At 40.7% G+C, this 13,038-nt stretch overlaps 1 protein-coding gene across 1 annotated transcript in view; it reads right to left on the bottom strand.

The window, feature by feature from the left end:
* The window catches only part of TINAG (tubulointerstitial nephritis antigen), an 80,439-nt gene that overhangs the window by 41,099 nt on the left and 26,302 nt on the right, over positions 1-13,038 (bottom strand). Inside the window, exon 5 of the mRNA XM_018558857.1 lies at positions 10,307-10,421. Within this exon, the coding sequence (XP_018414359.1) occupies positions 10,307-10,421 (115 nt within the window). The remainder of the gene's footprint in view (positions 1-10,306; positions 10,422-13,038) is intronic.

Below are 13,038 nucleotides of genomic sequence, written 5' to 3'. Positions count from 1 at the left end.
CTCTCCTGTGACCCCTCCCCTCCACTGGCCGCCAAGGAGAGGTGCTGCAGCCTGGATGTAGGTAAGGTTGGGGAGTCTGTGGGTGATGGCTGGCTTGGGGGGATTGGGGGACTGTAGCTGGGTGGTATTCAGCATTGCTGTATAATGATTATACAGCAATGCTGAATACCACCAGCTGAGGGCCAGCGGGCGTCACCCCCCCCTAAATGAGGCCCCCGGCCGCAGGTGCAATGGTTCCCTCCCTCCGCCACCTCTCTGCCACATGCACCGCTGCAGATGCGGCTCTCTAATTGTGCGGCCGCTCACTCCTCAAGGGGTACTCGGGAGGCCCCAGCGTGCAGAACCCCTAACATACCTGATTAGAGGGCCGCATATGCCTGCTCCAGCCAGCCCGGATCACCTCGGTATACCCTTGAGAAGCGAGCGGCTGCGCGATTAGAGAGCTGCATCGGTAGCGGTGCAGGTGGCAGAGAGGCGGTGGAAGGAGCCACTGCACCTGCGGCCGGGGGCTTCATTTAGCGCAGGGGGTTCAGTGACGGGATCTACTGCGGGCAAACTGGCTGGGGCGGCCACAGGAGAGCCCTCACTACCAACCAGAGCCCCCACTGACCACCAGGGTAAGGTGACCAGTTTTTTAAAATCCAGGAACATTTTTAAGGGCTCATTCACACTGGAATTGGCCGGCACATACAGCTCCGTGCTGCGTGCACGGCCGTATCGGGCAGCTCCTAGGAAGGACAGGTGCTGCATGTGATTAGTACACAGCACCCATTCTTCTCTATGAGACTACGCGGCCGTACGCCGCCCCGCTCACACCCGTCCTGTACATCGGTGCGGGTGAGCGTACCCGTATGCTGACAGGATGGATCCTGTCTGCATCCGAGCAAGGAAATTTTCTTCTCAGAAGCTGCACACTGCGCGTGCTGGTTTAAGTAGTAACCAGCACACGCTGTATGCAGCTTCTAACAGCGTGGGAGACAGGAGGCTGGGCTTGTCTGGATCCAGGGATCTACTTAATTTTCTGGCAGTGCCCCTCCCGAGAATAGACTCTGGATCCGCCCCTGCTCCAAAGTACACCTCGGGACTCAAACTGCACTCTGCATTTTATGAATAGAATGTTAAATGGAGGTGCTGTGTGGAGTAATCACTGACATTTTCTATGGAAAGCAAATGCTGCAAGTAAATCAGATCTTCAGTGAGATACAATTATTTATGTGTATACTGTATAAGACATTCAATCGTTAGATTAATTTAATGAGAGAAAAATAACAATAACACCCCTGATTAATATTTAGGTTTTTGAAATAACCATTTTAGGAGAAAATGTTTGTTCACAGTGAAGTTCCAGTCAAAAATATATACTGCCATTAAGCTAATTACTCCTCACTCTTACATAAATAGTAACTAACATTCACAAAGGCTCACCTTACTGCATGGTCCCACAACAGTGGTCTCTAACCAGAAGCCACACCCATCCTGCAGGTGTGACCACTGGCCCTGCACTGATTACAGTGCAAGTGTGATGATTTCTGCAAGTGGGAAGTAACAAGACTGATCATCAAAGCAAGAACCCCCTGCAAAAATTAGCAATAGAATCTTCATGAGATGTGGGAGTGTGGGAACAATACTTCTTTTTAATGTGGCTGGAGTTGGTCTTTTATAAAATATGGAAGCACGTTAAATATAACTCATCCATCTTCTAGTAAATTAAAGCTAATGCTATTTCAAGCATGATTGAATTTAAGAACACTAACTTTCATTTTTGCAGCTAACTTACACTACCATCCTGTCCTTCAAGGTGCTCGCTATCCAGATCACCTTATTCTTGGCACTAGCTTTGGAAGTCGTACCAGGACCCTACTTGCCAGACAATTGGCGACCCTGGAATGTGACCTTTGAACATTAGGCTGTGCATTATGGCACTTTCCAGATCTGAGTGTACTGTTTTAGTTAGCCCCGGAATGTTTTCCTGGTTCAGAGAGTGTGACTTACTTTGAAGACTCTCTGAGTAGGCCATGTGGGTTGAATATAGGAAACTACCTCATGAATGAGGGGCCATTATTAACTCTATTTTTTCCACTGATTTTCACAAAAAGGGTGAATGCTGAGGGATTGAGCACTGAAATAATACCTTATGTGGAGTCCCATGGTCTTTGTCCCACCATTCAGCATAAGATAACACATCCCCACCTCTGCTCCTAATCACAAGTTACAGTTGGTCTTTTCTGCCTGCCTACAGTGACTTGGTCACCTCTGGCCATCTGAACCTCTCCTTCTACCAGCAGTTGGTTCTTGAATATTCAGGGCTCAGTCCAGGGGCGTCCCGAGGCCGGGTGACACCCGGAGCGGTAACCGAGTGTCACCCCGCCGAGTCGTCACCACGCACGTGCGCGATGATGTCATTTTGGTGAGTTATTTTGGTGTTACCCCTCCAATGGTGTCACCCGGGTGCGGGCCGCACCCCCCGCATCCCCCTTGTGACGCCACTGGCTTAGTCTTGTTTTGCTTCATTGCCCCTGCCTTGCAATGCAACATGTTGGATTCCGAACACATAGGGAGCAGTCTCACTTTAATGGGTCCCTGCAGTTTACTAATAGCTTCAGTGCCACCTGCAGTGCATCAACTCACCACTCAAGGGCCTGCCTATAAGTGCTTCTTGGGCTTTTTATCATAAAGCAACTTTTTCTCCCAGATTTGCAAGGCTACTATCAGGTATTCTAAGTTTATTTACATTGTACCAGGTGGATGTTCATGCTTCAGCTGATGCCACTTTTTAGGTGTTTTAGTCCTTCTGGCAGCTCTACAGTCCCAGGTTCTGTTGTTATTGTGTGGGCCTTTAAGTGTTCTGTTGTTATTGGCCACCCTTCAGTTGGACTGCTTTTGGATGGCCCAATTGTCTCTGAATCCCTCAATGAACAAGAAAGAAAATTTGACTTACCTGATATCTATTTTTTGGCAGTATAACCCAATTGTCTCTTTTTATTACTTTTGTGGTGACAGCAGGGAAACCCACACTGTATGGCTACTCAACTGTGTATTTAAGTAAGCATAGGCTAGGGTAAAAAATATCCCTTAGTGAACCAGAGTCTTAGAGTTGATTATTGTTTTAGGGAACAGCAACTGAAAATGTTTTAGGGCATGTTAACAGCTTTTCATCAGGGATTCACATCACTTGGTTAAATGTGAGAAATAAATGCTTCAAACCTTAATTTTAGCAGTCTTATTCTTGTGTTATGCACTGGTAGAATTGTAAATATGGTATACTGACTTCTAAATGCACTCAGAAACAAATTAAAATATATTTTCAGACTTTTGGATGATTTCCTAGGTTCACACCCAAGTAACCTTACCAAAACCAAAGCCTTTAACGCTCCATCAGTATTTGTATTTACATATAAACTTTCTTTAAAAAGAAATCTATTGGACAAAGCCAAGGTCAAGGAGTATGAGTACAGAATAGTGGCCTTTGGTTTTAATGGTTAGTAAATCGTTAGTGAGTTTTAGAAGGGCAAATTCTGTGGAGTGTTGTGGGCGAAAGCCAGATTGAAAGGGAAGGGAGAAATTGAAGATGTGGATAAGTGGTTGTAGAATAGAGCTAGAGGGTGACTGGAGTAGTTGTGAGGGAATGGGGTCCAAGGGGCAGGTAGTTAGGGGGGTGTTGGATAAAAGAGCAGCTACTTCGTCTGCAGGGACTGAATCAAATATAGAGAGTATTGAATGCGGTGGTAGACACGGTGCATTCAAAGTGCCATCAACGTAAGCCCAAAGCTCTTCAACCAAGGCACTAAGTGGATCTTAGCATTTTTTTTAAAACAGACCTATCATGCAGAGAAGTATGAATGGGCACATCTGTTCATGTGCTTGACAAACAGAGAAATGTGTACACTATAAATTAGTTTCCCTCACTTCCTGTCAACTTCTTGACATTGTTTTTTCCTGACAGGAAGTGTGGGAAAATCCGCAACTGAGACACAGACAAAAAAAAAAATCTTACAGGGGTTCTAGCTTCCCCCTAATCTCCAAACAAAAGCATTTATTTTTCTGTCTGTGTATAATTTTGGATGAGTTCAATTATATTTATTAACACATTTTCATTGCCTCAAAGTGACTTTAGAAAAAAAGTGACATTTTTCTTTTTAACTTTTGACAGTCCACATAAACAATAAAAAAACAGAGTGCAGCTCTCCTACTCCCGAATCATGCCAGACCCTTGGGTCTGGCATGACATTTTTTAAAAATGATGCTTCCCTGCACCATACCAGGCCACATTTCCTTTAACATATGCAGCCATTTTAGCGGTCTGCAGGAAGGGGGGCTTATCTGAATATGGGTGCTCCCTTTCATAAAGGGGGGACCCAGATGCTGCCACCCCTTGTGAATGAGCAAGGGGTAGTTGTTACCCCTACTCATTCACCAAATACTTTAAAATTGTACATAAACGCACAACTCCATAAAAAAACCTTTATCTAAAAAAAAGCACAACACAGGTTTTTGACAAGTATTTTATTTAAAAAAAGTCCATCAATGTAATCTCAAGGTCAATCACGTCTCCAGCTATGTAGATCCACATCAATCACGATGGAGGACGTCAAAATAAAAATACCTGATGCCTGCTGACATGACCAATCCCGACAAACTCTTGCCCCAAAATGACAGCTCTGCCCCCGAATGTCATCAAAGTGGCTGAGTGAATCATGATATCACAGGACTTGTCCTGCCCCTTTGTTAACATTCTGCTGCAGAGTTGTTATTATGAAAGTTCTGATCCCAAATGTCAACAAAGGGGGGGGGAAGTCCTGTGATGTCACGACTCGCTCCGCCCTTTTCTTTATTTTTGGGTAAGAGTTGTCATTTTGCGGAAAGAGTTCATCGAGTTTAGTCATGTCAGAAGGCATTGGGTATTTTTTCCTTTGGCCACAATCCATCATGATGTGGATCTACATTGCTGGCTGATGTGATTGACTTTGGATTACATTGATGGACATTTGTTTTTTTTTAAAATAAAATAAAGGGCGTTTTACGGTGTGGAGTGTTTATTTACAATTTTACTGTATTTGGTGAATGATTAGGGGTAACAACTACCCTACTCATTCACAAGGGGGGGTGGCATATGGGTGCTCATTTTATGAAAGGGGTACCCAGATTCCTATCAGCCCCCCTGCTGACAGACTCCCACAACCATCAGGCCATGGTTGTGGGTAGGAGAGACCCTTGTCCTCATTGACATGGGAACCCCTGGCAAAGCACCCTCCCCATGTTAAGGGGAATGTGGCCTGGTATGGTGCAGGGAAGCATGATTTTTGTTTGCTTTTTTGGCATTGGGGTCCCCCCTAAAATCTCTACTAGACCTAAAGGGTCTGGTATGAATTGGGGAGGGGGCTGTTATTTTTTAACAAAATAAATTTATTCAAAATGACATTCAGAAAAAAGATTTGTACGCATCCAAAATTTTCTTTATCAAAAATTTGGATACATTTAGATTCATAATTTTACATTCGGAAATTCAAATGCAACCAAATGTCTAAATATGCCAAAATTAATCCAAATTTCAATTTGAAACTAAATGAATCGCACATGTCTAATTTCTTTTTTAATCACAGAAGCAGCAGCAGTAGCTGTGCTTTTAGGTGGGACTTCTCTGCATCTTTCTGTTTCCAATTTGTCAAAGCTTTTCCAGCATATCTTAACAGATGAGAAAAACAACGGGATCTTCAGTGAGATTAGTATTCATGCATGCATGAACTGTCAGAATTTGCATATGGATCAAACATATTTTGTTAAATAATACCAAAGATTTGCAGATAAAACTGTTATAACAAAACATAACAATCTTTCATATAAATGTTAGAACACATTTATACATCTGCTTGTGTGTGTGTTTTTTATAAATTTGTTTAAATAGCTAAAAACAGTGTAAACAAACACATACAACACATAATTTTTTTTAAATAAAAGACTTGTCAACAACTGTTTTGTGTTTTTTTTTAATATAAAATAAAGGTCTTTTCTATGGGGTAGAGTGTTTATTTACAATTTACTGTATTTGGTAAATGACTAGAAAAATGAGCAGTTACCGCTGAACTGTAAGGGTTAATTTTACTACAACCTGGAGTTCTTCATTAACCCCTTTATTGACACAACTTCAGAAAAAAATCTCGTTCCTGGGGATCGGAGCAATTTTTTTTTTTGCTTAACCATCATTTTCATCCTTCCTTTAATTTTTCTTTTAAACTTTATTTTTACATTTTATTTTTTTTACACCAGAGGGCACTAAGGGGTTATTTTTTTAATTACAGAGAATACTCCTCTAAGAGACTTTGTATCAGTTTGTAACACAGCTGGCTCACAGCCAAAAGTTATAACCAAAAGTCAAAAGCAAAAGTTAAACAGTTTCCCCTAGAACAGGACCCCTTTGGAAAATTTCCTCTTACCTCTTGTTCTGGGGACTACTCTAATATGTCCCATTTACCTTCACTTTCTTTCTCTGTGACAATGGTCGCCAGTTCAAATAGAGGGGTGAATCTCCCTAATGGGACACATACAGTGACACCATAATGCAAAGGGTCTAACCCTTAACAACTTTATGCAAAACTAAAAAAAAAAGGTTTTGCCTAAAGACACTTTATTAGGTAAAAACCTAAGATTTCATTGCCTCTATTCTGAATAGGGATGAGACTTGGGTTAAGTTCGGACATGGGTTTTAGGTCCAGCTTGTTTGCTGTTGTAAACCCACCCAATTATTGTGGCTGTTTGGCTTCAGCACCAGGGATCCTGGGTGATGCCATTAACCAAGTGACCATCACCCAGGATACTGTGTGCTGTGTTTACATTAGCACAGTGGTGGGATCTATCATTTTGAACGTGTACACATCAGCAGGGGTCAGGCCATTGTGATTGATGATGACAATAAATTTACAATGCTAAATGCATATGGTCTGATATGGTACAGGAAGGATAAGAGTCTGGTATGTATTTTGGGTGGGATCCTGTGCAGTTTTTTCTTTTCTTTTGCATTGGTTTAGGATTTTTCCATTTTTTTGGTAATGTTACAATACTGTCCTAGTTCCATAACACCACATGCAGCTTTAAGGCATTCCACAAGCATGCTACCTAATTAATTTGTATATTTTCAATGTTGCCCTTTAAGCCGCATATAAAGACCCTCTCCCTGCTGAAGGGTTTTTTATTGCATTGCTATTTTTGAAACAATAACTTGCTCATCAACCTTAGAAATGGCTTGAAAAATAGAGCATTAGACTCCCATATATTTCAGTTTGGTCCAGCTATTCACAGACTTCACACTGAGTTAGTTGAGCCCAGCAAAAAACTGACCCAGCCAGGCTCACTTATGGCTAGTTGTGAACTAAGATAGATGTTTACACCCTGTCTATAGCTACAGAGGTGAATGAGTGCTTGTTTTAAAGTGCTTTTACTGCTTGTTCAGAATATGTAAATGTTTTTGAGTGCATAACCTGGGTACAAGTTCACTTTAAAGTTGCAATTTTTAACAAAATAATAGATTTGTAAAGTTAAAATCATAAGGACAAAACAATCAATGAACAGTTTATCTCAAATTCTAGAATTAAATTGACAGCAGTTCAGTAATTAATGATTTTCATTATTCAGTACTAATGTCAGACTTACATAGTTACATAGTATTTGAGGTTGAATAAAGACCTCAAAGTCCATCAAGTCCAACATATTAGGATCTCGTTAGTTAGGCAGGAACGATCTTTCCTGAACCCATGCTGATTGTCATTAACTATCCCGTTTTCCTGAACAAATTCTACCAGATAATCCTTTATTATGCCCTCTAGCATTTTACAAACTACCGATGTTAGACTGACCGGCCTATAGTTCCCAGGTTGGCACCTAGCCCCCTTTTTGAATATTGGGACTACCGTAGCCCTCCGCCAATCACTGGGGATCCGACCAGTCATTAAGGAGTCCTTAAGGAGACTTAAATTGTAGATATGCAGTAAGGGGTCTATTTATATAACAATTTGATGGATAGTTTGGCCAACATTATCAAACAATTCACTTTATAGTCTTTGGGCAACATTTATCCTATTTATAAAGCAAAATTAAAGAACATCCACCCAATTTTCATGCTACAAAAATGACAAATACAAAAGTGAATTTCACCACTTTAAGGGTAACTGTCATTTTTTTTGTTGTAAACAAAAAAACAGCATGCCCCCCAGAGTTAACCAGCACACCAAGCATGTGGACTGGTTTCCCCACAACAAAGGAGACTGTGCAGCTTCTCTACTATGTTAATACCAGTCCACATAGCCTTCACCCCTGGAGGGGGTGTTGCTTTGAGTGGGATTCCGCAAAAATAAGGGTATTCCGCTCAAAGAATTAGTGGCCAATACTAATTTTCATAGGAATCTTCTTCAAACCTTTGCCCAAGAATGGGATCTAGCAAAGAGGGTGGCATATATGCCATCTACCTGCCCACCATAAGGGGAAAGTAGGTGATCATCCCCCTCCCTGGTGAACTGGTTATATGGCTTCTGTGGAACAATGAAGGTACTGAGACAAAGTCTATAGATTGATATGTTACAGACTTTATTTTTTGATCACACAGATTACGGTTTCCCAAGGTAGGAATTCTAGAATGGTTGTCTGTTATGAACTCATGTAAATGCGTTCACTATGCCTGAGTGTCCTCTTATATCCGTGGTTCTCTAGACTGGCAAATCTGTGTTTATTTAAACTTCCCCCATCAGATTAAAGTTTACTTAAAAAACTAAAAATTTTACTCGCCTTAGTATTTCAGTAAATATGATTCCCCTGATCTGGAGAACATTTTTTTGAGTGTTAAAGTTGTTGAAATCATAATACATCAAATATTTTACAAAACCAGAAGCAAAGAGAACACAATATTAACCAATGGAACAGAAAGACAAATACCTTACAGAAAAAATAAAATTTCACATGCACACATCCCAAATTTAGTAAAAAATTTTAATTGCACAAAAATGTATAAAAACAAAAACCCATTTAAGCCACATTATACAGACATTTAAAATGACATAAAATCTCAAACTAAACCACAATCCCATTGAGGTATAGAGAATATAATGTGCTCATATAGAGAAAAAGTGATCTTACCCTGGCAGAGAATAGCTGGCCATAGTTTAACAGTTTTTTTTGTCTGTTCAGCCTTCAGGCTAAACAAAAAGGCTAATAGATTCCTGCATCATCACTAAACAGTGTATATGGACAAATATCACGCTGCTAGCAATTGTATTCAGCAGCAGCTGCTAATTGGCCAGGTAGTGCCTGCATCTGCTTTGATGTAGTCACTGTTCAGCCAAAAAGTTCAGACTGTCTCATTTGACAAAATTGGATTGAAAAATCCAGCTTTGTCAAGTGGATGGCTGCCAACAGGGCACACTCTGTATATGATCAGCTTGTGACCTGGGTTTTAAAATATTTTGCGATATGAAGTAAATACAACGTGAAATACAGTATTAGAAAACCCAGTGCTAAGGTGAGTAGACCGAAATTAAACAATGATGTATAGCCATGATGAGCTGTCTGAGCTACCAGAGTGACTGTGCTCTAATATGAGATAATGGGGGTGATTTACTAACCTAAACACACACACACACCAGGTGTGTGTGATTTTCACACAGCAAAACGTATTTATCAACCAAAAAGTCTCTAAAAGCATATTTCCACTAATGCCATATATGGAAAAATCATGCACATGATGCATATATAATACTGCTTCACAGTTTAGACAAAAATGGTTAGCTCATGCATTTACATTCCTGCATTCATCAATGCAAGCAACATAACATAGAGCTAATTTACACAACATTACCTTGCAATTCATTGCAGGGCTTTCCACAACACACCTGCTGGGTGTGTACACACTACAAAGGTGTTTCGATTCCTCCCATAGATCATGCTGGGAGGGAACACACTACAGAGGTGTATACACGTTCGTGGTGTGTTTAAAAGGTTAGTAAATCAACCCCAATGTGTAGTTATGGAAAAGCAGACCCACTACATATGTGCACAATAGAAACAACAGGGTAATAGTGAGAAATAACATTAGTGCAGAAAAATCTCAATAAATAAAGTACTACTCAGCTTAGCATGAGAAGGACATCCAGAGAAATGGGTTTCAAATCGTTTTTTTTTCTAATTACTTTTTGTACAGTAATTTTAGTATGATTATAACATATTGGGACATGTGTATTCCATGTTGCAAGTACAATATATACTAAATAGCTTGATCAATAATATTCAGACATACATTACTAACTACAATAACATAAAAACTTACAGCCATTTCATTCATGCTGAGAAGCGATGGAGATGGAGGTATCGTACCCAGTCGATGTTCATATCCTTCATTCAATGTCATGCCCCAAAACTGACTGTAGTTTTCGGCTTTCCACCTTTATTTAAAAATGTGATTTTATTATTTTGTTAGAACTACCAGTAATAATACAAAAAATAAACAAATAATAAATAAATAAACAACAAATACATTTCACAGTTCATTGCAAACAGGTAGAACAATGTAGTAAGGAATATCATACTTTAGGAAATCAGTAAATTTGCTTAAAGCTAAACTCAAGTATCTACAGCTGAGTGATATACAAATAAGTTACAGATTTGTGAATAGTTAAGGTACTAGAATACATTTTTAAGATTAAACTTCTGAGTTTAGGGTCACTTTAAATTCAGCAGAGAAAAATTAAGTCTCCTCCCCTGTCAGACAGGATTATTCTGTGTGACAGAGCTGTGTAAATTTCAGGACTGAAAAACAGTCCCCTTCTATGTATTTGACCTGTCTATTTAGCCATTTACCTTAGTTCAGATTTAAAGGAAATGATTGTTAAAAGGGAAAATCGGGTAAAATGAAAATGGTTCTCAAAAAATTATATATACTGCAAGTTATATAATAAACTGCAAATAATGTATATTTTATTGCTTTATAAAATAAAGTGTAATTAGAAAGTAAAAGTCAGTTCAAACAAATATGTATGACCAAACTGGTCTCCATCTTTCTCAAAAATGCTAGATATTGCTATCTGTAGCTTTTTTGAATATCATATTAGAAAATGATTCCAGTATTTTTAAAATTGCTATACATCAAAAGCAAGTTAGATTCATTTAAGTTTTTTCTGTTTTGTTTTAATAGCTTGTAAGCAAGCTGTCAAACTCTATGATGATTGTCAAAGTAGGATGAACTAAAATGTTTTCATATATGTAATGGCTTCATTCTGCAGCTTTCAGAAAAGTTTCCACAGTCTGTTAAACTATTTCTTCAGAAACAAAAATGTTATCATCCAAAAGATTAGATAGTCTTGTGAAAGCTAAGTTTGAAAATGTCTTTCCATACTTTTATTAATATATGCTGAATACATGAGACTTGATTTACTAAATTATCAACAAGAGGTTTTTTCATATTAAAAGAGATTTTCTACTTCGGTTAGATATCGGGAAACCCATTTTCCACTTTGGCATTTTGAAGGGGTTATATTGCTTCTACTTATGCCTATAGATGAGCCAGACATTTTGACAAACTTGATTTTGCTCTTAATTGGTGGGGAGATTGTCCTCTAATTTCAACTTTTTACACTGTAAGGAAAGTTAAAAAAACAAAACAAAAACAAAAGCAATTTGATCTATCTTCCATAAGCTTGTATCTTTAATAAACAAGCAAAGAGACTTCCGGTTCCGGCGCCGGATGGACTAGCGGTGTTTTCCGTAGCTCCGTCCCCGTCACATCCCTAACGTCTAAATCGGGACTAAATCGAGCCACACCAAGCCCCGGATAGCCACCTACAAATCCCGCTGGTGATGGACAAATTCATTGCGCGATCGCAGCCGTTCCGCCGCATGCTAAATATACCACCTGAGCCGCCGATCGCGCTGCCTGCATTGGCGGCCATGGAGGACAATGCAGCTGACGACATGGGGTCGCAGGGTGAGTCGGAGGTAGCTTCTCCCCATGCCCACATAGACTACCAGCACCTGGCAGCAACTGTGGCATCCCACTTGCGATCAGAGATCGGGGCCATTATAGCAGACTCATTGAAGCTGCACCTGGGGCCTATTTCCACGGCCTTGGAGTCACAGGCAAATAGAATGCAGTCTCTGGAGGCCCGTGTTAGTGGGGTGGAGGATCGGGCTGCTGAGGCTGACAGATTTCATACTGACGACAAAAAAATGCTGCAATACCTGCAAGACAAGGTCGATGACCTAGAAAACAGATCTCGCAGAAACAACCTCAGAATAATTGGGATCCCTGAATCAATAATGCCTGCTGATCTACAGCGCTTTTGTTCTTCCATTATACCACAAGCCATGGGTATCATGTCTGCCTGCACAGTGGAAAGGGCCCACCGTATAGGCCCCCTAAAGATCAGGAAAGACCCAGGCCAGTTATTGTAAGATATCTGGACTATTCAGATAAACATCACATTCTGCAGACCTATAGGAGGCAACGCCAACTGGTAGCGGGCAGCCGCAAATTGCTGCTTTTCGCGGATTATTCAGCTGAACTGTTTAAAGTACGTCGCTCTTTCCATGAGGTCTGCCAGTCCCTGGTGCACAGGAGAATCAAGTTCTTACTGGCGTACCCAGCAGTTCTGTGCCTGTCAGATCCCGACGGCAATCAACTTCGCTTCACCTCAGCTGCCCAGGCCAAGGTGTATGTTGACAGGCATCTCTCTGATCCTGCCGCGCACTCCAACTCACCACTCAAGAGTCCGCCGTGGAAGAAGAGGACCTGACTGCCAGATCGTTCCTCCATTGTTTTCCCTCCTACCCTAAAAGGGGTGCAAAGATGGGCGTGTTCACACAGCTGTGTGACACCACTGCGCTATACTTGACGGGTGTTCCCAAGTCGTTAACTATCTCTCTTTTTTTATTTTTATTCCTCACTCTGTTATCGTTCATGTTACGAGACTTTTTTTCAACAGTGGCGGGGCGTAGCAACCGGAAGTTCTCGATCCCATGACCACCGTGGCTCTCCTCGAGGGGTTAACCTTTCCCCAGTCGCAG

The sequence above is a fragment of the Nanorana parkeri genome, unplaced genomic scaffold, assembly GCF_000935625.1.
Source record: "Nanorana parkeri isolate BGI_ZX_2015 unplaced genomic scaffold, ASM93562v1 scaffold364, whole genome shotgun sequence".
Taxonomy (NCBI): domain Eukaryota; kingdom Metazoa; phylum Chordata; class Amphibia; order Anura; family Dicroglossidae; genus Nanorana; species Nanorana parkeri.
The sequence above is the reverse complement of the archived record's forward strand: the minus strand, read 5'-3'. Positions and strand labels throughout refer to the sequence as shown.